General features: G+C 36.1%; 1 protein-coding gene across 2 annotated transcripts in view; it reads left to right on the top strand.

The window, feature by feature from the left end:
• Positions 1 to 26,134, top strand: part of LOC144965066 (uncharacterized) — a 72,965-nt gene extending 46,831 nt beyond the window's left edge. Inside the window, exons 1-3 of one of the 2 annotated variants that reach the window (XM_078899964.1) lie at positions 16,406 to 16,596; positions 22,012 to 22,257; positions 22,955 to 26,134. In XM_078899964.1, coding sequence (XP_078756090.1) covers positions 22,065 to 22,257; positions 22,955 to 23,529 — 768 coding nt within the window. In that variant the 5' untranslated portion in view covers positions 16,406 to 16,596; positions 22,012 to 22,064 and the 3' untranslated portion in view covers positions 23,530 to 26,134. Of the gene's footprint in view, positions 1 to 16,405; positions 16,597 to 22,011; positions 22,258 to 22,954 lie in introns of those variants that run through there. The other variant, XM_078899963.1, reaches the window with a different exon arrangement.
• Positions 26,135 to 26,356: the final 222 nt, after the last annotated feature.

Genomic DNA, 26,356 nt, shown 5'->3' with positions numbered 1-26,356 from the left:
TGATGATGATGATGATGATGAGGAGGAGGAGGAGGAGGAGGAGGAGGAGGAGGAGGAGGAGGGAGGAGGGGTGATGATGATGATGATGATGATGTTGTTGATGATGATGATGATGATGATGATGATGATGATGATGATGATATGATAAAGATGGTGGTGGTGATGGTGATGATAATGACGATGTATTGTTATTGGTTTTTCTCTCAACTTGACGTTCTATACTTTAGCTATGCAGTCATCTATATGTATCCGTGAGTGAGTTCTATCAATATTGCTTCAGAGCACTGTGGAGAATGTTGAGTACAAATATAAGTGTGTTGATATACACACTGACAAAACACCTTTCTTCATTTTGGCCAGAAACATTTTACCTCCTCTATCGATTGCTTAAAATAACACCCAATTTGTCACATATTTTTAAACCCGGGGTTTCCTTGCAGTTTCTGGATTTTAGAATTTTGACAAGTTGAAGTTTATTTTAATCGGTCGATATAAGGGGCAGCAATTTTCTGGCCAAAATGTATAAAAGCGTTTTACCAGTGTTTGGCAGTGTATTGGTATATCTGGGGATATAGGGTGATTTGGTAACGTAGTGGATGTGAAAGGGAAAGGATTAACGTGAACCTATTACAGGAAATAGGAGACGACTCATTTCACAGCAACAAAAACAACCACCTACTACTACTACTACTACTACTACTACTACTACTACTACTACTACTACTACTACTACTACTACTACTACAACAACAACAACAACTACTATAGTGCTACTACTACTACTACTACTACTACTACTACTACTACTACTACTACTACTACTACTACTACTACTACTACTACTACTACCACCACTACTACTACTACTACTACTACTACTACTACTACTACTACTACTACGACTACTAATACTACTACTACTACTACTACTACTACTACTACTACTACTACTACTACTACTACTACTACTACTACCACCACCACCACTACTATAGCTGACGCAACCAACAACAACACTCCCAACTAATAAACAAATCATCAGTCCATCACCCCATCCACCAACCAAAACCAACCGACCAACCATCCATCACTCCCAAACAAACAACTGTTCGCCTAACCAACAAACAACGCAACGCAAACAAAACCCCCAAACATCGTATACCGCTTTACCAATGACAAGCCCGGATGACAGGCAATGAAAGCATCCAGTCTCAAATTATTATCTCCCCTTTATGATGGCTTTTTTAACGTCCCGCCCATAAAAAAAAGAACCGGTTATTTTAGCCTGCTATCATCTCCCTGCCTGAATTCAACTAGTCAGGTGGACCCCTGCGGATGCGTCGCATGGCGCCTACATGAACGTTTATACCGGTTTACGGATTCTTTTGGAGACAGATTTAATTCCTGGCCTCCGGGCCAAGACCCAACAAAACCTTCAACCGAGACATTATGACTTCAAACTTGAGTTTCGGCTGACTGGTTGAATACTAAATACTACATGCTAGTTGCTAAATATAAAACATGTCGAATGTTGTTATTTTTATAATGGTTCTTTGTTGCTTATTGTTATGATTGTGATGGTAGTCGAAACAATAAAGAAAGTAGAAAGGAAATGGTTTAGTAGGTAACGGATTTGACTGAAGCATTTGTGACGCAGGCTCGAGTCCCATTTATGGCCTGGTTTTTTGGGAGTTTTTTTTTTAAATTGAAAATGGTGGTCCACTCAGAGCGTCAATCTGGTAACGATGTCCGGACGAGACACGAGACAATTTGAGTTTTAGATTTTAAGTGTGCGGCTATGTGGTGTTGTGGTATGACACTCGCTTTTGGATCTGAAGGTCCTGTGTTCGAGCCTCCGTTGGCGCATAGTTTAGTCCTTGCTTGGAAAAGGCTCTTTACTCACATTCTTTCACCGTACTCAGGTGTAAAATGAGTACCTGGCCGTTAACAGCGCTGTCTCTGTCCGAAAAAAATATTGTAATATCGCCTAACAGGCGTCATGTCTCGTCCTACATGTTAAGTGTTGGTGTTGGCCAGGGACCCCTTGTAAAGTGCTTTGAGCATGTTTAGTGGATATTGCGCTAAATAAAAGCTCAATTTATTTTTTTTAAAAGTCAGAATGAGGAAATCAAATTAAAGCTTTTTGAATATGAAGGAGTGAAATTCTACCTCCTCAATAATGGCGGTTATTTTTATTTTTTGATTCACATTTAATGAGCTGAGCCTAAATTTGAATTTTAGAAATAGGTTCGTCTTTTTGGGATGATTGGTTAATGTAGTTAATCCTATTTTCTTGTTAGGACAACAATGATACGTGTATTCTTGTTGCTGTAGAAAACTTGAGCTTTATATAGAGCAATATTATACTCTAAATGTACCGCTACATGCGGTCTCAAGCGAACATGTAACACTTAACTTGCAATAACATAATGGTACAGTCCGCTCTGTGCGGCGTATGGCCTGTGTGTTTTCTATCCATTTTCTTTGGTCTCTGTTGAGATAATATGAATTGAAGAAATTCCAAAAGAATATTTTGAAAAGATGGGAGGAAGAAAGAGGGAACAGGAATGGGGAGGCGAATAATAATAATAATAATAATAATAATAATAATAATAATAATAATAATAATAATAATAATAATAATAATAATAATAATGATAATAATAATAATAATAATGATAATAATAATAATAATAATAATAATAATAATAATAATAATGATAATAATAATAATAATAATAATAATAATAATATAATAATAATAATAATATAATAATAATAATAATATAATAATATATAATAATAATAATAATAATAATAATAATAATAATATAAAAATAATAATAATAATAATAATAATAATAATAATAATAATAATAAATAATATAATAATAATAATAATAATAATAATAATAATAATAATAATAATATAATAATAATAATAATAATAATAATAATAATAATAATATATAATAATAATAATAATAATAATAATAATAATAATAATAATAATAATAATATAATAATAAGTCTCTAATAGAGCCATAGGTATCCTCAACAATGAGCCTCTTGGCGCTTTAAATTACATCATCACAAAACAATATTTAAAGTACATGACATCAAAAAAGAAATGTTTTCAATGATTTCTTGAAAACAGACAATGATTTGGATTCTCGTATGCTCTGTGGAATGGTGTACCATACAAACGGACCAAAATGAGAAAAGGACATTGTTCTTTATCACACTGGCACAACTTTCGAACTACAAGTATCTTGAATTAAAGAATGAAAATGTTGCTGCTTGAAGCTCGAAAGAAAAAGAATAACGATACGTATTGAATTGTAAGCTTCAATTTATTAGACGAAGACAGATACTTACTGTGGACGTTACGGGTTTCCACTTTTATCAACAAAACAGAATGAGATAATGTGATAGTGGCGCTGTTAAGGTGAATAAACAAAAACATCGATGGGGCAGGAATTAAAGTTAAAGAAGAACGTTGATCTTCAGTTTTTCACGGTAAAAGATGCTGGTTGAACATTTTGTACAAATCTATTGTCTGACGTCACAAATAATTTTTGTAAACTTAATCACTGCGCGCTGCTGTTTTCAATGTTTAAAGTGCTATACGTTTCACTGGCTTGATACGGTGTACCGTTTCGAATGATTTATTTTGTTGCCGTTATATTTTGAAAATCTAGAGTTACATAATAAAATGAACACAAAATTCCCGTAACTTAAGCTAGATTGTCTAGATAGAATCAAGTTTTATTCTTTTTTCTTTTTTTCTTTTTTTTTTCCTTTTCTCGTGCCATTGATCCGTCTTGCTTTTCCGGTGTGTAATGTTAGCCCCAGCGATAAATCACCCGGAGAATGTGCATATTATTCTCGGCCAGCATCCCGCAGAGAAGAAAACCTACTCCGCACACAGGGGCTTTTGTCAATCCAGTCTTTGAAGGTAGAGGATTTTCGTGCGACAACTATCTCGTACATTTCCTCTGCGTTATAACTCATGTTAACCCATTGCAAACGCGAAAGAAGAGAAAAATGATAAAATATAACACAAATAATATATATTACGTTGAATTAAATGTGGCGGTTTGTACCCGGTGTTCAGCCATTTTCTTGTGTTTTATGGTTGACATTCTCTAATCCACTTGTCCCTGTTTATTTCCCTTGTTAATCCTCTCTGTCTTTTACGTACGATGAAGTTTATCGGAGATTTTTTATCATTTGTTTGATCTGTACGATCGACGTTGTCTTATTCTTATTTACAAGCTTGTTTGTTTTGTTTTTAAGGGTTTTACGGCGCTTGCAACACATTAAGGCCAGTAAAAAGGAAGAAAATAGGATAGTAAAAAGTTCTAGAATTACAATTAAAGCACCCAAGAAAGGTAAGACAAAGGGGAATTGGTTCAAATAGGAAACATATGTAGATTCCATCAAAGTACTTAGTTTGAATCACCTAAAAAGTCTCATCCAGACACAAACACACGTCCCAACTAAGAGGGATACACTCAAATGTTCATCATTCATATATTTTATGTTAACAAAACAATACAGTGCATAAAAGAGATATGATTTACAAGGCAAAAAAACAAAAACAACGATGAATGGTGATTACAATAATTTGTTGCTTGATTTTTGCCGATACAGGAATTGTTAGATATTTTAATTGATCAAAGCTCGAGGTGCCTAAATGAGCCAGTAATTGATTTTAATTGATGCTTCTTGTTAGATTGTTTAATTGATACCTCTTTTGGGGAGGGGGTATGAAATCATGCTATTATTCTTGGTTACAATTTAGAAATGGTGAAGTTGTAATTGATTGGTTGGTTTTAAGCCCGTGTGATTTTGTCCCGCTTTGAATAAAACATTTTCCAAATGCCACTTTGATCGCATTTTAAAAATACTATCTTAGAACCTTTTCCCTTTATTTTGTTAAAATTTATTCATTTTCTAGCGCTTAACAAGTCTATACATGAAACACCGATATTTTTGTTAAAATAAACTTGGCTTGGGCAATTTTTTATTTTTTTAAATGTTTAATTTAAGAGAAAATGAAAATATGAATTTTGAATGATTGTGGAATCGTCCACGTGTTGTCCTTCATACCGCCTATCTTAACGTCACATTATCCCCCCCCCCCCCCCCCCCCCCCCCCCCCTCTCTCTCTCTCTCTCTCTCTCCTCTCTCTCTCTCTCTCTCTCTCTCTCTCTCTCACACACACACACTCACACACACACAGATATACACCAAAATTGAAAAATTAACGAAACGTAGATTAACTTTGATAGATCTGTCAGTCCCGCCAAGGAACGAAATGTCTGCGTCCAGTATTCCATTAAGTATCTCTATCTATCGTATATATCTATGTAATAGGAGAAGGAAGGCACCCACTATCGTCTACTAATAGTACATAGAGGTCGCTGGCACCCACCCATTGCTATACCTGTACCAGCGATATCTTTCTTCATTTCCTGTCTGACGCATCCGTCCGTCCGTCCGTCCGTCCATCCGTCGGCCCCGCACGTCTGGCTGTGACGACCCAACCGGCCATTTTACCATTAGCATTGATGGGCTGGGTCTGGGTCGGCCCAGCCGTTCTAATCACAATCCTGTCACATCTAATCACGTGACCAGCAGACTAGATAGATAGACACAAAGATGCCTATCTTCTTTTCTATGGCTGTGTTGCCAATAATAAAAATTATCGGTTTTTTGCTGGGGTTTTTTTTGTTGTTTTTTTTTTAAATATCACTTCTTTTTTGTTTGTGTTGTTGATTTTTTTTTTTTTTGTTTTTTGTTTTTGTTATTTGATTATTTTTTGTTTTGTTTTTATTATTTTATTTTTTTGTTTTTTTCTTTTCTTTTGTTTTGTTTGTAATTGTCCTCGTACAAAACATAATTCTTTCTTCTCTATTTTTGGCCTTAAACATTTTACTACAACAACCTAAGGTACCTGGCTACAATAAGGGCCATGTCAGAATCAAGCCTAGCCCCATTTTGTCATAAAACCGATACGTTCCTATTTAGTGTACGTATGTAAAACCCTGAGAACATATTTTTTTTTTAAATTTTGGCTAGAAAAATAGTCCTTCAACTATCAATAGATTACCATTACCCTCATCGTGTAAAAAAAAAAGTCCCAGGTTTGATAGTTTTTGCCAAGGTGAAGGTTATTTAAATCGATTCGATATTTGAAGGACGAGTTTTCTGGCCAAATTTTTAAATACGTGTTTTTCCAGAGTAAGATAGCTAACTGGTCTATGGACTGACATTTAAAATAAAAGTTTTTTTGGCCAAAATTTTTTAAAAAATGTATACGGTATTTTTTTAAAACCATTAATTTACCAATGTATAGTATGCGCTTGGCTAAGAAGCTCACAACATTGCCACCTGGAAGTATAACGGACCAACACACAAAACAATGTTTAACCTTGAACGTTTATAGTCTGGTCAATACAGTTTAGTGAGAATTACTCAATAATCGTAAAAAAAAAAAAACAAAAACCAATAAGACCCGAGTGGCGTCAACTTTATTCTATCTATACGAGATTGTGGGGGTTTAAATTACAACATATTTAATGTGTCACAATGTTTATTTTTAATTGTCAGTTTTCAATTTAATGTGTCCAAAGTGTTCCTGGACTATTTTTTGAATATGTGATATTCATAGTTGATTAAAAATGTAACCATGGGTCAAGCTTGCATTATGTCTCTATCGTTTATCTTCCTAAAAAATTAGCTAGACGCTTCCAAATTAATTTTAATTTCTTCTGCTTCTTTTTTTTTTTTCATTCTGATGCTATTTTTTTTTTTCACAAACCCACGCGGCTGCCTGTCGAGCTAATGGCAATTGTCAATATCAATATTATATCTACACAACAAAAACGTGTAAAAACAACCCAATTGTATGTATGTATATAATAATAATGATGATAATAATAATATAATAATAATAATAATAATAATAATAATAATAATAATAATGATCATAATAATAATGATAATATTAATAATAGTAATAATAATAATAATAATATATAATAATAATAATAATAATAATAATAATAATAATAATAATAATAATAATAATAATAGTAATTAGAATAATAATAATAAATAATAATAATAATAATAATAATAATAATAATAATAATAATAATAATAATAATAATAATATTTTTGACAATAAAGATTATTATTATTATTATTATTATTATTATTATTATTATTATTATTATTATTATTATTATTGTTGTTGTAAAAAAATGGCAATTTGTCATTTGATTTTCAATGTTTGAAATGAAAAATACAATTTAATAAAATAATATTATATAAACATAAAAATTGTCAAAGATATAAGTATCAAAATATTACAGATAAATATAATATAAATATTAGATGTCAGTTAAGCTTGTCTGTGTTATTAATCACATTAAACAAAACTCTTTAGTTCAGTCTTTATTCGGTTACCAATTAATTATCCCCCCTTTATTTTATATATTATTTCTTGTGGTTGTCCGTCATAACATTCTAATCTATAGGCCAGTCTTTATTAATTTAACCATTGATTATTCCTTTTTAGATCTATTACTTTATTGTGTTTGTGTGTATGTGTATATGTGTGTGTATGTGTGTGTGTATGTGTGTGTGTGTGTGTGTGTGTGGATGTTTCCATCATTACACCCTAATCTATAGGCCAGTCTTTATTCGTTTACCAAATAATTACAACCCCCCCCCCCCCTCCCCCTTTATTTTATATATTTTTTTCTTGTGGATATTTCCATCGTTACACCCTAATCCATAGGTCAATCTTTACACGTATATCCCAAATTATCCCCCCTTCATTTTATATTATTTCTTACTTGTGGATATATCCTAACCATAGACTCCAATGCACTCATGATGTTTTGGAGGTATGTCATGCCAAAGTATTAACTGATAAAAACACCAGATATGAAAACAGACTTATGGCCGGCCAGCTACCTTTGAAAGGAGCTCGAAAGAATTCCTTTCTTAGCTGGTCGACTAGCATTAACATTATCTTTGGACATATCTTATTCGGGCTGTTTGCTAGCACGCCAAGAGGCAAGGGAGAAGTGAAGAAAGGTAGAAGAAGCCTGTAGACATGCAGAGAGTTAGTACTTACAGCTTTCCCAGATTCTGGAAAGATAAGTCGGACTTGATCCTCGGTTTTTACATGGTTTTAACCCAGTGGGATGGTTTGGATGTGGGTTGAAGGGTGGTGCTAAATTCCACTCTATAAAGTATACAAAAGGGTCGCAGGTTTTGCCACAAAGGGCATGTGATTATTACAGTAGAATGAGTGTAAATTGAATATGGTTAAAATGAATATCGTTTAACTTAGTCGACTAATCGGTTTTCCTAGTACAAATCACTATTTACATATTTAAGTTATTGTAAATCTGGGATAATTTGAAAATGTAGCCAATTCTTATGTCCTGTTAATGAATTCACCAAATGCAGAAATCAGTAATCTCTCGCTTTCCCAATCTATCTATCTATCTATCTATCTATCTATCTATCTATCTATCTATCTATCTATCTATCTATCTATATATCTATCTATCTATCTATCTATCTATCTATCTATCTATCTATCTATCTATCTATCTATCTATCTATCTATCTATCTATCTCTTTCTTTCTTTATTTCTTTCTTTCCTTCTTTCTTTCTCTCTTCTCCTTCCCTTTCCCTTTAATCGCAGCCTCCATTCTCATCTTAAATAAATATATGTTTAAAAGAATATCCTTGTACTTTCTCCATTATCAACACCTTTTACCACTACACATGATTAGCCTACAGTTCCAATTTCGATTGTCCCAAATCCTCGAGTTCATTCATTACAATTGCCTTCACAATATGTGACCCATCGTCCCAAGCCGGTATTACGTCAGAGTTTTATTTATTTACTTACTTACATACTGTTACTTCGGAGAAGAGGCTGAAAGACAAAAATATGGCAAGACAAATAATAAAAAAAAGAACAAAACAAACGAAAAACATTAAACACACACACACACAGACACACACACACACACACACACACACACACACACACACAAATAACAACAATATCTCTATTTTCGACATGATTTTAGATTGAGCCGACGGGTCGTATATTTGCCCCCTTCATAATTTGGTAAATTAAATAATTCTTCGTATCCTTTGTTGGTTGGTTGTTTTATTTATTTTATTATTCTTCTTTTTTTTTTTTTTGGTTTGGTTTTCTTTTTTAATTTTTTTTTTTAATTTTTTTTTTTTGGCATACAAAAATATTAGTGCACTATCGTTTACTAATTTATGTATTTATGTTTCCTTTATGCGTCATATTTATTGTTAATGATATAATGACCAACATTGCTTTGCTTCCTTCACATTATTGCGGTGTTGACATTTCGTAAAACAAAGTAAGGTGCAGTTAAAACAGTGGGTTATATCGTTTAATCTGGCTGAACATAATGACTGGTGATATTGTACTGTATCAACACTTTATGGTTCCAAGTTGCAGTGTCATTCGGTGATAATAGCGAATTGTTGTGGGAGCTACCCCGGCATGCCTCTGGCGTAATGGGAATAAGCGTAACCGATACGCTTCATCTTGACATGAATAGAATGCATTAACCTTTCGGTGTCCTGAACACGTCCCCAGCGCCACTAGTCAGGGTTGCGTTCAGAATGCATACGTTACGTACGTGCGTAGATTATAATATAGACAGTGCAGTCAGTCATGGCGAGCGGCGTGCTGAGAATGACATTTCGTCTGAGTTTTGATGTGTTGTTATTTTTGTTTATTAGGAATCGTAGTTTTTTTTATGTTTTTTTTATTTTTATTTTATTGTAGCTCTTAGAGCTTCAAGAATAATTTGAGATTGTTTGAAAGTCCCTCACGATGTTTCCATTGTCAGCATTTATAACAACGTTTCAAGAGTAGTTCAAACGAATTCCATAATCAAAGATGACCTTTTGTGCTGCTCTGTAGTCTCTGTGGTATGGCACTCGGGTTCTGACCTGTAGGTCGTTGGCTTGAGTCCCTCTGTGTCGATGCAAAGTTGAGTCCTTTGAGTTGAGGCTCATTTATCCACACGCGCACCACATTCAGCGTAAAATAAGTACCTGGCAGGCGTGTTCAGGCGCCATGTCTCGTCCTTTGCGTTCAACGATTGGAACATAGGACTTCGTATAGATGTCGCTGATTGGGACCCATTTATTTGTTATTAAAAAAGTCAGTTGAAAAAAACAAAAACAAATTCAGGGTGCAATTGTATAAACAGGCTAAAATAGTAGGCTAGCATAATAATGCTCGTCGATTACATTTAGAGGATGTTGCGCTATATACAATCTCACGTTTTGGTTTGAGCCAATTCACGGTATTAATACTGTTTGCCATCCATGGCAAGAAAATGAAAAGCTGACTATATTTGTGTCGCAAGATGTTGAAGACGTATTGTGAGATGGTTAATATCCCAAAGTGAATAATAAGAGAGAGGGGGGAGGGGGAGATGGGAAGAGATTAGGAGAAAGAGAGAGAGAGAGAGAGAGAGAGAGAGAGAGAGAGAGAGAGAGAGAGAGAGAGAGAGAGAGAGAGAGGCGATAAATGCAATAACTCATGATATTCCCTACTATTTTGTTACAAAATTATATATACAATACTTAACGAACAATCTATGCGCCTTTTACTCTCTCTCTCTCTCTCTCTCTCTCTCTCTCTCTCTCTCTCTCTCTCTCTCTCTCCATTAATTTCCAATATGTAAAACGGTAGTATACCTAAATTAGAGGACTGTCATAATTCATCGGTATTTGGAAATTTAGAAAAATGCAAGACAAATTATTTTCATTGATAAAAAAGCAAAAGAAAAAAAACTCATTCTGTCATATAATATTATAGTTATTGCGAATTCCCATGCGTAGAGACAACATTCTAGTCGCCATCAGCTGGTAGCGTTCTCAGCCCACTCTCCCTCCTCCTCCTCCTACGCCTCCTCTTCCTCCTCCTCCCATCTTGTTAATACTGACATACTCTGATAAAACACTTTTTAAAAAAAAATGTTGGTCAGAAAATTCCTTGTTCTCAAATGTCGATCGATCAATCACAATGAAACTCTCAATCAAACCTGGGACTTTACATTGAAAGTCACAGGTTTAAGAGTTTATGATAGAACGAGGGAGGGAGGGGGGGGGGGGGTCCCGATAGCTCAGTTGGTAGAGCACTCGCTTCACACGCAAAGGGACCGAGATCGATCTCGGCTGCAGTCGAGATTTTTTCTGACCCCCCCCCCCCCCCCCCCCCCCCCCCCCCCCCCTGTCCACCCAACAGTGATTGGGTAACTGGATCTGTAAGATTTGCTGGAATGTTCTTTGCGATATAGACTAGCGCCCTATTCAAAGGGGTAGCAAGCAATTGCTATTGTCCGTTTCACGCTATAGAAACCGGGATAAACTCTGGCTCCATGGGCGTAATCTAATGGCTCTGAAGGACTAAAGAAAAAAAAAAGAAAAGAAAAAAGACGAGGGTCATTTTAATCGATCGATATTATTAGAAGGACGAGGGTTTTTCTTGCCAATTTTTTTAAAACGTATTCTTTCGGAGTACATGGCAGACAACTCGTGTGATATAATATTGGATTGAGTTCATTTCTCTTGCCTGGCCGTGCCTCATTATATCTAATGGAAGAACAAGATCAATGGGGGATCGCCAATGTCAGCCGTGTTAATCACACTAGTCGCCGAGGTGTCTGTCTGTCTGTCTCTCTCTCTCTCTCTCTCTCTCTCTCTCTCTCTCTCTCTCTCTCTCTCTCTCTCTCTCTCTCTCTCTCTCTCTCTCTCTCTCTCTCTCTCTTCATGTGTCGTTGTTTGTTTCTGTTTTCGTCTCGTTCGTTTTTTTTTTTTGTTTTTTTTTTATAATTGTCGACTTTCTATCTGATTTATTTATTTATTTATTTATTTATTAGACGTCTTTATGTTGTTGTTTTTTTTTTGCATGTTGTTTTGGTTCGTGGGTTGAAAAATGTTGTGCGTCATCCCATTCATTAACTCGTCTGGTTTTTCTGTTTTCATTTATTTAGTCATGCATTTATTTTCTTATTTATTATTTATTTATTTATTTATTTATTTATTTATTTATTTATTTATTTATTTATTTATTTATTCAATTGCTAATCCATCTGTGTATGTGTTTAATCATCTTTGGTTTATTTTATCCAATTATCTCTTAATTATTTAACCGCCAATTGGGTAGAGTTTGTCTGTAGGACCTCTCTTGGAAAAATACCGACATAATCGAGGGGTCAACTCAGTGCAACGCCAGAATGTAAACAGTAGTAGGAGCTACATATTGTGATGTGGCATTCGGCTTCTCTGACCTACATGTCTCTGGTTCGAATCCAGCTATGAGCGACGCAAAGTTTGGTCCTAGGATAAGACTATTTACTGACAATTCTTTCACCTTTCTAGGGTTAAACGAGTACCTGGCTGATAAAGCGTTGTCCCTGTAAAAAAATAATGCATTACTGGCTTACATGCGTGGTGTATCGTATTATGTGATGAGTGTTTATTTTAGCTTGGGACTCCTTATAAAGAGATTTGAACACACTGGGCGTCTATTGCGCTATTTCAAAGCTGAAGTTTTATTTTCTGTATTTTCATGGTATTTTGGGGATTTGTATTTTTGTTTGTCTGATTGTCTTGTTTTTGTTTTGTTTTGTTTATGCTTTTGTTTGGTTTTTTTTGTTTTTTTTTTGAGTTTTTGTTTTTGTTTTTGTTGGTTGTTTTATTTCTTTTTTTTTTTAATAATTTATTAAGTTTGATTGTTTGCTTTTTTTAATGCTTGTTTGTGTTGTTGTTGGGTTTTTTTTTGTTTGTTTGTTTGTTTTTTAAAAAAATATTTTGGTTATTCTTTTTTGTTTTTGTTGTTGTTGTTTGTTTGTTTTCTTTGTTTTGTTTTGTTTGTTTTTTTTTTTGTTGTTGTTGTTGTTTATATCGGAATAGCCAAAATGACACATTAACGAATCCCAAATTAATTTCGTAATTAAATTGCCTCGCAATTTTGCTCCCCCCATTTCCAGGGGTAATTTTGTTGTTTGGTGTGGTCTTATATTTTCCTCAGATTTATTATTCTAGCTAGCTAGATGGAGTGCCTGCCTGGTTTGTAGTGCTTGCTTGTTAATCCTATGAGAGGCGGCATCGCATAGATTTTAATTGATTCCGTCATATTTGTCGGAAACGCGCCGTGCGTGAGCACTTATCAAATGTCGAGTACGTTTTTAATGAGTGAGGGGCGTGCATTCTGCTCAGACGCCAGCGGGGCTGCGGGACAAGGTTTGTGATTATCTGCCTGGAATCGCAGTCCCGTGTTTTGGGGCGGTAAGGGGGGTGGGGGGTGCTGGCGACGGACTGGCGCCTTCGTCGTCACGTCAGACGTCACTGACAAGTCGTGACGAGGTTTCTGACTACGTGACTTAGGTATTTAATCAGGGCCTCTCATCGGTGAGTGTGTATCTATTATTATTATTATTATTATTATTATTATTATTATTATTATTATTATTATTATTATTATTATTGGTGGTATTGTTGTATATTTTTTGTGGTTATTAATATTATCAATTTATTTTTTGGTTCCATTTACCATTTTTTCCACTTTCATGTAATGTATGTTGTCATCAAATTGTGTGATTTATTGGGGAAAGCCTAAGATTGAATAAACTTAGAAACTTTTGAAACTTTGTTTAAAATCACATGTTTAAACGGGAATCATATTCACCATTCATCTATTCTGTGTGTATATATATATATATATATATATATATATATATATATATATATATATATATATATATATATATATATATATATATATATATACAGAACAACAACAAGGAGTATCAGTGCTGGACCTGGATGACGCTAAAAACAAACGTATATAATATATATATATATATATATATATATATATATATATATATGTGTGTGTGTGTGTGTGTGTGTGTGTGGGTGTGTGTGTGTGTGTGTTTGTGTGAAAAGGACTTTGATACGAATACCATGTTATCCATCAATGCCAGTGATATTTGATATTTCATGTCTTATTCCCCTCATCCCAATTACCACAATTATGTTTCAATTTTGGCCAGAAAACCAAGTTCTTATTTTCAAACAACGATCTCAATGAAACTTGTGGAAGACTTGAAGTAAAGTCCCAAACCTAAGACTTCTTTGAAGTGTCAAGTTTGATGCTATTTTGGCAAGTTTTTAGGGGTCATTTCAAATCCGTCGCCTTTTGAATTAAAAGTTTGCTGGCCAAAGTTGAAAACTGTTTTTGGCATTGTGCGTTCCTGTGATATTGATATATTAATTGTTTTGATATTCTGTCCTTGGTGATGTTGGTATGTTCGGGGGGCGAATTGGCCATCGATCGTGTTTGCCTGTCCCACTGTGATTGTTTGGATGTTTGGGCTGTGTCACACTTAGCCCTCACCATGTCCACGTAAAGCCCTCTATGCGAATGGCCGACAGGCCCCGTGTGTGATTGCTGTCTTTACTGTCATTGTATGTGTGTGTGTGAGAGAGAGAGAGGGTGTGTGTGTGTATGTGGACTGTGTCACACTTAGCCCTTACCATGTCCACGTAAAGCCCTCTATGCGAATGGCCAACAGGCCCCGTGTGTGATTGCTGTCTTTACTGTCATTGTATGTGTGTGTGTGTGTGTGTGTGAGAGAGAGTGTGTGTGTATGTGGACTGTGTCACACTTAGCCCTTACCATGTCCACGTAAAGCCCTGTATGCGAATGACCGACAGGCCCTGTGTGTGATTGCTGTCTTCACTATCAATGTATGTGTGTGTGGGTATGGGCTCTGTCCATTGTCTACTGATATAAGAAGTCACTGGCTCTGTCACATTTAGCCCTTACCATGTCCACGTTAAGCCCTCTATGCGAATGACCGACAGGCCCTGTGTGCGATAGCTGTCTTCCCTGTCATTGTATATATGTATATATATATATATATATATATATATATATATATATATATGTGTGTGTGTGTGTGTGTGTGTGTGTGTGTGTGTGTGTGTGTGTGTGTGTGTGTGACCTTTGTCACACTAAGCCCTTACCATTTCCACGTAAAGCCCTCTATGCGAATGACAACAGGCCCTGTGTGCGATTGCTATCGTCACTGTCATTGTATATGTGTGTGTGTGTGTGTGTGTGTTTGTGTGTGTGTGTGTGTGGGGGGGGGGGGGGGGGCTTTGTCACACTAAGCCCTTACCATTTCCACGTAAAGCCTTCTATGCGAATGACAACAGGCCCTGTGTGCGATTGCTGTCTTCACTCTCATTGTATATGTGTGTGTGTGTGTGTGTGTGCGCGCGTGCTCATGTGTGTATGTGTGTGTGTGTGGGGGGGGGGGGGGGGGGTCACACTGAGCCCTAACCGTATCCACGTAAAAAGTAAATTTGAATGAAAGACCAGCCATGTTTGAGATCATATTTACTGGTGTCCCCATATCTCAACGAGGAGACTTATATCGACCCCATGAGCTGTCAAGATTTTATTTGACCCATCTGTCCGCCCAGCAGTGATTTGGTAGCTGGGTTTATTAGATCTGGCTAAAAGTACTTTGCGGTAGAGGAAATAAACTTGGTTTGATTCTTTGTATTTTGTTTGTTAGATTGATTTTTGTTTTTTGCTTTGTTTTTTTAGTTTGTTGTTGTTTTATTTATTTTTTTGTTTTGTTTTTTTTTGTTTGTTTGTTTGTTTTTTTTGGGGGGGGGGAGGGGGGCGGGGGGGGGGGGGGATGAGGTTCTTTGTATTTGTTTTTACCCCAAATATATATATATATATATATATATATATATATATATATATATATATATATATATATATATATATATACTGCTATATCCACTAATTTATGGGCTCAAATCGCTTTACAGTTAAGGGATCCCAAGCAAATAGCAATTCTTAAAAAATAGGACGAGACATGACCGCTGTAAGGCGATTTTATGATTTTATATTTCGACAGACACCAAGCAGTTAACGGTCAGATAATTTTAGTAAACTTGGATATGGTTATAAAATATGAGTAAAGTGTCTTTTCCTAGGACTCAACTTTATATCGCTTACTGCGGGACTCGAACCAGGGATCTAAGGGTCAGAGACCGAGTCTCATACCAGAAGACCACAAAGCCGCTCAATATAGCGAATTCTTGAAAGATTTTGGATCCCTTTAAGTACATGAAATTAACCAATCTGCCCAACTGACCTTTCGTTTAAATCATAGTCTGTGATCTTCAAGTGTTTGTTTATGAGAAAGTCGTGGTCATGTACCCGACAACTGATAACATACACTTCAAACATCAAACATGGCCGCCATATTATATAAACAAATCTAATAGGGGGTATACTTGTAAGACTTAGAACGTGGTATTAACGTTATATCATGGAATAGGGGTAATTTTATCCTTTACCTCAACCACTTCCTGAACATTGATCTCCGGAGACATGCAAGTCATAATCGATTAAAGCTCTTCACATACTTTTGCGAAAACTTATAAGCTTTTCCCGTTATGTCACTGTAAGAAGATTTGCATTGTGTGTTTGCATTTGTTGATTTTCTGTATCGATGTCTAACGATAAAGCAATTCAAAGAATGCAGGCATGGGCGCGCGAGTCCGTGTTTATCAGGGGCGTTTCTTTTTAGCGTCATCCAGGGCCAGCACTGATGCTCCTTGTTGTTGTTCTGATAATAACATGTCATTCTATAATTCATATGTCGTCAGCTGGCTATGCCATTTGGATTCTTTCTATTATTTTCCCACTTTTTTCTGTCTTACTCTCTTCTCATTTACATTTTTCTCTTCTTTCCCCCCCCCCCCCTCTCCCTCTCTCTCTCTCTCTCTCTCTCTCACTCATCATCTATCTTCTACTCTCCTACCCACCCTCTCTCTTCTCTCTCTTCTATCTATCTATCTTCTATCTATCTATCTATCTATCTATCTATCTATCTATCTATCTCTCTCTCTTTCTCTCTCTTTATCTTCTCTTCTCTCTCTCTTTCTCTCTCTCCCTCTCTCTCCCTCTATCTCTGTGTGCATGTATGTATGTGTGTGTGTGTGTGTTTGTGTGTGTGTGTGTGTGTGTCTGCCAGTTAATCACTTTATCTATTTATCAATCTTTCATAATTTATTTTTCCACTCGGCTTTTCCACATTTATCGCTTTATTTTATATCTAATCATTCTTTGAATTTTCCATCCATTGATTATTATGCAACCCTTTCTTTAAGGACAAATCGCCCGTAATTGATCACCTATAAATCCTCTGTATTGAGATGCCATTTGTCCTCCGATTATTCATGTATCAATCCTAAAAAGCAACATAGCGACGAAACAATAGTAGAGAGTCATAAACACACACAAACACACACACACACACACACACACACACACACACAGAGAAAGAGAGAGAGAGAGAGAGAGAGAGAGAGAGAGAGAGAGAGAGAGAGTACTTACATGCCATTATAGATAGTATGCGCTTGGCTAAAAATCTCACACATTGTCATCCGGAAATATAAGAAACCAATACACAAAACTATGTGTAACCTTAAACGTTTCTAGTCTGGTTAATACAGTTTAGTGAGAATTGCTCATAAACATGGATGGCAAAAAAAAAAAAAAAAACAATAACAAAGGCCTTAATGACGTCATCTTCATACTATCTATAATTCAGATGATATCAAATCCAGATCCTCAGATTTACTTCTCGACATGTACTTCTCTCTGACATAATACTGATATTTGAGACATGGTTCCTATAGTTTAATTATCTAGAGTAGCTTTGATTTTTATGAATATTGATTAACCCTTCCCTTACCAACTCATGGAAAATTATCACATTCGTCAGGATTCAAGGAACATTATTCTTAGTAAAAAATTTGATTTGTACATCACAAGATGTATAGAAAAATCAATGTTGTAGCTTTAAGAACTTAATGCTGTTTTGTAATGCTTGTTTTATATAAGTTATGCACTCTTTGCACACTTCGTGTTTGAGTGTAAAGAAATCAATTTGAGCGTGAGGTAAGTATGACATTTCGTGAGAGAAAATAGATGCTAAAAAAATTTTGGTAAGGAGAGAGTTAATTGAATTGAGATTTCTCTTCATTCTATTTACTCATATCAAGATTCTTATAAACAAAATAGAGTGGATTATATTATTATATTATGAAAGAGTCATCCCCTTGTCTACTTAGACATTACAGCCAGCTGAAATTGACTTCTGGAAAACCAGCACTTAATGCATTATCTATATTTATATCTCGTCATTAGTGTAGACACGGATGTCCCGCCCATGAAATTCCGGAATCAAAGCAATCTTGACTGATAATTTATAATAGGTTTATCTTTCCCGCGCCATTCTAGCAGTATTATCGTCTTCATTGTGTATAGAGTCCCGTTCCTGCTGATTATTTTGTTAAGCGTCTGTTCCAAAATAGCTTGCACAGAAAGCAAATATTATGTATGCTCAAACATCATGGTTGTATGAAGTAGTTGTACTGAGAGGATATAAGTTAGAAGCAAATAGATCTTGATTTTATAAATTTACCGGGGGGGGGGGGGGGGGGGGGGGGGTAAATCGTTTGAAGGGGAGAAAGAGGTAAATCTATACGATCAGTGTTTACTCTTATCATGAGACAGAACATGAATGTTGGAGTGTCTTGTAAACAAACGGTAGAAACCAAAAGTTCCCTGCCTCGAGGTTTTTTTATGCTTTTAACTCTGACTTATTCCCCTCCCACTGTCTGTTCTTCATGGAGTAGTTTGCTTTTCATAAACCAACGCTGCTGCAATTATTACAGCACTTATCTTTCCCTGGACCCCGATCGAGTTACAGATTAGAGAGATATTCCATTATAGTAAAGATAAAGTGGAAAGTATTCGTACTGGTTGTTGTAGTTATACACCTGCTTTTCAACCTTTTGTGTTACTCGGTTGATCGTTCAATGTTTATCAATCTGTCGTTTTGTTCCTTGTACACCCGTGTGCCCATAATTTGTCAAACTTTAAAATGACATAATGTGTAAATAGACAGACTATTAATACTGATAAAATGTTTGTCTTGGGCAATTATCGCTCAAAGAAAAAGTTTTCAAGTTCATATCGTTTGAACTTTGCTGTATTTCAAAGTGGGATTCAATATAATGTGAACATAATAAAATGAGCACCTACACACATCGTTTTTGTGCGATACCATTAGACACACTATAAAAATCAAACCTAAAAGATACACACTCCAATTAAACACATTGTTGTACACTTTTATTGAATCACCCTGCACGTGATTTTCTTTTAATTAAAGTAGCTTAAACCACCGGCATTCACTCAACTATGCGCATCCTCAGAGCGGGACTCGAACCTAGGATCCTCCGATACTGGATAGTGAATTTATAGATATTGGAAATGTGAAAGTTTTGGTTTTCACATTGTAAAAAAAACATACCGCTGTGATGTAAACCAGAATGTCTGAGGTTCGATCCCCACTCGGGACTGGCTGATTTTTTTTTGGGATGGGGGAAGATTGTATTTTCCCCCTTTTTTGTCTGTCATCGTTTCATTCACACCTTTTCAGATTTCTAAAAAATTCTATCCATTCTCCCCAACAAAGCAAAACTATGTGTAACATTATAGAAATCGCAATCTCGTAATTATAAATTCGATTCCATCATCTGAACCACTTATCATAGTGCCTATTCAAGGGTTGGGGTCGCATACAGCCCTTTTTTGTGGTGACGCATAGTATTCCAAAAAAAAAAAAACGATCAAGAAACCATGACAAGAACAATACTTATGTGTCTCTGGGGATTCCGATAGCTCAGTTGGTAGAGCACTTGTTTCACACGCAAAGGGACCGTTACCGATCCCGGGTGCAGTCAAGATTTTTTATTGACCCCCCCTCCCCTTCCCCAAGCAGTGAATGGGTAGCTGAATCTGTTAGATTTGGCGGAAAGTTCTTTGCGATAGACTAGCGTCCTATCCAAAGGATAGCAAGCAATTTGCTTTTGTCCGTTACACGCTCCTGCTCCATGGGCCGAATAGCTCCGAAATGCTACTGAAACTTTAACATTATCCCCCAAAACATGTGTTTGTTTTGTTTTTTTTTTAAGAAAGAAAAGAACAAAGAAAAAAAAAAAAGGGGGGGGGGGGGGGGGGCGGGAATGAAAGATCGAAAAAAAATAAAAGGGCATTTCTTTAAAACTGGATGGCACTGCTTGCTCTGATTCCCACGGAGAAGAAGTGACTGTGGTTGGCTAGTTGTTAGAACAAGGCGTTTATTGTTTACGGTTGTATGGAGTATGGAAGGATGGAGATGTCCTGATAACGTGACCGAGACGAGTCAAACTGAGGTGTCAAACAGGGTTTGGTTTTGACTGCTGACCTATTTAAAAATTTCCTCCCCGACTAAAGCTAGATCGGAATCCATAATATGTGACTTATCGTTTCAAAACGGGGTGACCTACACATCTAGCTGTCAAAAATTGTGTTAAATATTATGACAATGCCCAACTATGTGTCATTTGTGACCCATCATCTCTAACAGGTTTTATGTCTGGATTAAACAATTGAAATTGAATTTATAGCCTTAAATATGAAACTTGTGGTTAATTTCTCTTCTTCACGACGGGAAATTAAAACAATTTCTGACATTACAAAGGACCTTAAGTTCGAATCTCTCATCATTTTTTAATCGTAAATTCACTATTCAAGACCGATTCAACCCGACATAATACCGTTTTGAGGAGGCGGGTCACATTTAATTTTAGTTTTTGTCACTTTATGAAGCTGTGTGTCCATTGCCTTCAATAAAAAAACATATTATATAGAATCTCTTTTCTTTTATTTTATTCTCTCTCTCTCTCTCTCTCTCTCTCTCTCTCTCTCTCTCTCTCTCTCTCTCTCTCTCTCTCTCTCTCTCTCTTTTTTTTTTTTTTTTTTTTTTCTTCTTCTTTTTTTTCCCCTTAAAATAAAAAGCACTTTTAGCATCGAAATCACCCCGACCTTGTACCGTTTTGTAGCAGGTAGATATCACATATTATTTATCTTTCAAAATATTATGTGTACGAACTGACTGACTGACGACTTCTTGCTGCTGTTCAATCGCACAGAAGGTGTCCATCGTACTGAACATGGAGGGGGCCTTCCCTGTACTGTGGTCCCTCGTGCCTTCCCGTCAGTGGCGGTTCGTCGTGTTAGGTATCAGTTTACATCTTTTGTCAACACACAAACCCAACTCTATGACATTTTTCCTAAGTGAATCGACATTATGATAGAAATCGGCATAGAGTTAACTGGGCTGTTGTTATCTGTTCGGGGGTTTCTCTCTCTCTCTCTCTCTCTCTCTCTCTCTCTCTCTCTCTCTCTCTCTCTCTCTCTCTCTCTCTCTCTCTCTCTCTCTCTCTCTTTCTCTCTCTCTCTCTCTCTTCTTTCTTCCTTTCTTCCTTTCTTCACATCTTATGAATAGTTACACAACACCAACACCACTCATTGAATTCTACAATTCTAGAGATTTATTAAAAAGACCTTTTATATATATATATATATATATATATATATATATATATATATATATATATATATATATATATATATATATATATGTTTGAAATTTGATTTTATTTTTAGGAAAAAACATCATAGCTGGGACACCAGTCATATTCTATTTATTATTATACATGGAATTGCCTCAGCAATCACGAATCACTCGCTCACTCACTCATTCAATCCTTCCCGGCCTGCTGGCACTTGAGGCGATGCAAGGGATCTCAACCTGGTCCTGCCTGCTGCTTCTTGGGGCCATCTCGAGGGACAGACCTCTCTGCTTTAGGTCCCTGTCTTTTGTACGTCTCCAGGTCCTCTTGATAGCAAGCACATCACGAAACAGAATTATGTAGAAACATAGTATTTATAGTTAACATTTTTTCTGTTTTCTTTCCAGGAATCATCCGATGTGATTGCACGACACAGGAATGTATTGCTGCCGGCAAGACGATGTGTGTCGCCACAAAGACGTGTTACACAGAACTTTACGAGAATAAGCTGACTAGGGGCTGTGACCCGAACGGTCTGGCCTGTGAGAACCGACGACCCTCTGGCCTGGACGTTGAGTGGCCAACACTACATTGCTGTAAGGACAGAGATCTTTGCAACAAACACGTGGTCCCAAATGTCTCAGGGCAGAAAGGTGAGCTTTGTGTGCCGTATGTAACATGTATTGTAATATATTGGAGTTGTTTGGATTTGTGCGAATGTAGTTGTTCGGCTGTGTGTAATTATGTTAGGGTTCTTTCTATAGCGTGGAACGGTCAATATCAGTGTCAAGGGTTTAGAAAAAGAATGAGCGTTTTATTAGTCTGTTCTTTCGTTCTCTGAAAAAATAAACAATCAAACAGACATGGATATAAAGTTTAGCCAGAAAACTCGTCCTTCAAATATTCATCGATTAAAATTACCCTCATCTTGTCAAAAGCTCTCAAACTTGGGACTTGGACAAGATAATGGTCTTTGACTCAATAAATCTTGTTGAGAAGGAAAGTTTAGATTCTAAGATCCTATATTCAGGACTTTGGAGTATGTTTGGACCATGCTGAGAGCAAATTGTTAATTTCAAACGTATTTAAAGCGATTTTTTCTTGTTTTTACCTTGGTTACTACGAATTTTTGAAATATCAAGTAGGAAGCTCTGCTGTGGACATCGGATTTCAGCACGCTTGTATTCTAATATCATTTTTAGCGTTTCCAGAGAGCGTGCTAGAAGAATGCAGCGAGTACTAAGAAGCGCTTTGAGAACATTTATTGGATATTGCGCAATATAAAAGCTCCTGTTTTTTTGAGTTTTTTTTTAAAAAATACTATTATTTCTTTGTTTTAATTGTCCTCAGACAAAGCTCCAGATATGCCACAGTTTGTCGAAGACAACATCCCACTTCCCAACGACGACAGTAGCGATCAATCAGAGAACCATCATCAACCAGGACACGAGATATGTCCTCACAACAACAACGATGGATCCTCATCGTCATCGTCATCATCTTCATCATCATCATCATCGTCATCCTCAAATCCATCCTCCGTCCCACAGCCGAAGACAAAAATAATCAACCCCATCTACATCGCAGTTCCTGTCGCAGGCGTCTGCGTGCTTCTTGCTCTTATCATCTTTGCCATGTATCTTCTCCGCCGTCGGACCGTCTACCACCACGGACACCATCACCACGGCCACCATCTCCATCACGAAAACTTCCACCACTATCACCAGCACGATCACGCCGCCGTGCCAGAGTTATCGCCCAAACAAACAATCGCACCACCTTCATCCCACCACCCCAACCATCATCATTGTCAATGCGTGTGTAAAAAACAAACTTCTTTACCGCCGTGCAGTAAAAGCAATAGGTGCACGGAAAGTGAAAGATCATCATCGGGTAGCGAAACGAAATTATTTTTGCAAACGTGACCAAAACTCATTAAATTAATTATTTTTTTTTTATTAATCTTGTAATAAATTAAATATTTTTACCAAAGGTATTTGTGTCTGGTGTCTGTGTGTGTGTGTGTGTGTGTGTGTGTGTGTGTGTTTGTGTGTGTGTATGTGTGGAGTGAGTCTGATAGGAAATTTTTATTGCCTGAATTAAACGAACAAATGTGACGGATCTTCTCAAGATGGTGTAATGTCGAGATAAATTTATGCTAAGCTGAAGTTTTAAACACAATTTACAAATTGCGCTTTTATATTATTTTGGCCAGAAAATCTTTGTTTCATAATATTGATTAATTTGATTCAATAGTCTGATGTCACATCTCCCAGCAACGGCGAGCAGCGTGGTTCTAAACAAAGCCAATCGGTACTTTTTATTCGTCATGCTGGCTAGAACTTTTTCACATGTCATGTGATTAGAATGTATAAAAGTCAAAACGTGATCAGATTTATAATGTTTTTCTCCTCTGGATACACTTTTATGCTCGTCGGAGAAGTATTTCATAAGGGCGTCCGCCATTATTCCTATAGTTTAGAACCAGTTACTAAGTTACTATGCGTCATTACGAGGGAAGTGACGTCACGACTGTTGAGCCCTATCGAGAACGCATTTTTTTAAAATTTGGCCAGAAAATCTTTGCTTCATATTATTGATAACATGTTTTTAAATTTTGGCCAGAAAACTCGTCTATCAATAAATAACGATCGATTAAAACGACCCTCGCCTGGTCAAAAATTCTCAAACCCGGGACTTCAAATACGGACCCAACTTGCCACAAATTTTAAAGACTACTAAAACCTCTTTGAAATAATATCGACTTTAATAGTGTATGACAAGTTATAAATCAATTTGATCGATTGAATTATGAATTTTTCAAACTTTTCTGCTCAGAATGTAAAGACGTGTCCTGTCAGTGTTTGGCTTATTTTGTGCCTGTGCATAATATGTAACCCATCGTCTCAAAACGGAATTATGTCGGAACGAAACAGATGCTTAAAAGCCGAATTTAATGTTAAACTGGTAAAAAATATAAATATTTGAGTTGGCATTAGCACCCAAGTCTGAAATTTCTGGGTATAAATTCAATTTTCAACATCTTAACCAACCCCACTTGATACCGTTTTGAGGCGAAGGGTCACATATGAATGAACTTTTGGTGACTGGGATTTTTGTTTTTCCTGTATTGCTTTTGTATAAAGATGGAGGTATGGCTAGTTTCATTACTTGCGAGTGAAAAATAAAATAAAACCACGGGTAACCCACTGTCTCAAAACGGTAGTATGTTGGATGGAACGAATGGCCAAAAAGTGAACCTACAGCTAAAAAGATTGGAAATAGATTCAGATATTATATATTATAATATACATTTAGGTTTGGGCCGACGTGAACGCATATGCAGGTCTGACATTCGAACGCACATATGGACCTAGTTTGTTGTAATTTGACAATATTTTGCGTCATTTTTTTTTAGATTTCCATTACAACAATGAGCCCATAAGGAATTGGGTTATCAGACCTGAAAATAATTTCACGTCGGTTTGGGTCCTTTTTGAAATTGTATTCATTCCATACAATGCAACACAGTGCAAATATAGATGTTTGAAGCTTGACGAAATGAATACTAAGTGTCAAATGGAACAGAAGCTTCCGAAGATAGATATTGGTGGACGTTTCAGGTTACCCCTTTGTCAACCCCCCCCCCCCCCCCCCCCCCCCAACAAACTCAATGAATGAAAAGGGGATACTTTAAACTTAAACGTCCGCATTATCTGTCAACAAAAATCGTCTTTAGTATTTCATTCACCGTGTTTGGTTGACAAAGGGGAAACCCGAAACGTCTATGTTATTTGTCTTATCCCAAGTTTCACATACTTTTATACATAAATTCAATTTCTAGCATTGATATCACTCGCATATAATACTGTTTTGAGGCGATGGTTGACTAATGGAAGATTTTGTACGTGTCTGTCTGTCTGTCTGTTTGTTTGTTTTCAAATGAGTGCAATGATAATATGACACGTGACTACTGCTGTATATTTGTACATAATTCCATTTCATTCACAATGTCTTTGATTGGTCATTTATTTGTATGGAGAACTTTCTGTGCATGCGTGCGTGTGTGAGTGTCAGTGTGTGTTGTGTGTGTATGGGTGTTTATATATATATATATATATATATATATATATATATATATATATATATATAGAGAGAGAGAGAGAGAGAGAGAGAGAGAGAGAGAGAGAGAGATAGAGAGAGAGAGAGAGAGAGAGAGAGATTATAACCCATTTTCCAACCATAAAGTGATCTGTCACCTATAGTTTGAATGAAATGGTGTATTATTAAAAGTGATTGGTGTATGTGCGTTTGTATGTGTGTGTATGTGTGTGTGTGTGTGTGTGTGTGTGTGTGTATGTGCGTGTTTGTATTTGAAGTACAAAATTGATTCTGGACACCTGAAAATGAAAAAGATTTACAACAACCAAGGAATATGGCGGTATCGAAAAACGTAATGTACCATACTATACCAAGGTAGAGGTACGTCAATTAATTGTGTGTGTGTGTGTGTGTGTGTGTGTGTGTGTTTGTGTGAATATATATATATATATATATATATATATTATATATATATATATGTGTGTGTGTGTGTGTGTGTGTGTGTAATTTGAAATACATGTATAAAGTTATTATTTTACATTATGTAGAATAAATAACGATAAACGATAAAAGTCATGTATATTGTTTACGATGATGGTGATATAAATAGAAAAATATTATTTCTTTGCATATAATTTTGATGCAAATGGA

This window comes from Berghia stephanieae, chromosome 2 (assembly GCF_034508935.2).
Source record: "Berghia stephanieae isolate SIO BIC M18660-M18661 chromosome 2, UCSD_Bste_1.3, whole genome shotgun sequence".
Taxonomy (NCBI): Eukaryota; Metazoa; Mollusca; class Gastropoda; order Nudibranchia; family Aeolidiidae; genus Berghia; species Berghia stephanieae.
Note: the sequence above shows the minus strand (reverse complement) of the source record. Positions and strands in the feature narration are given on the sequence as shown.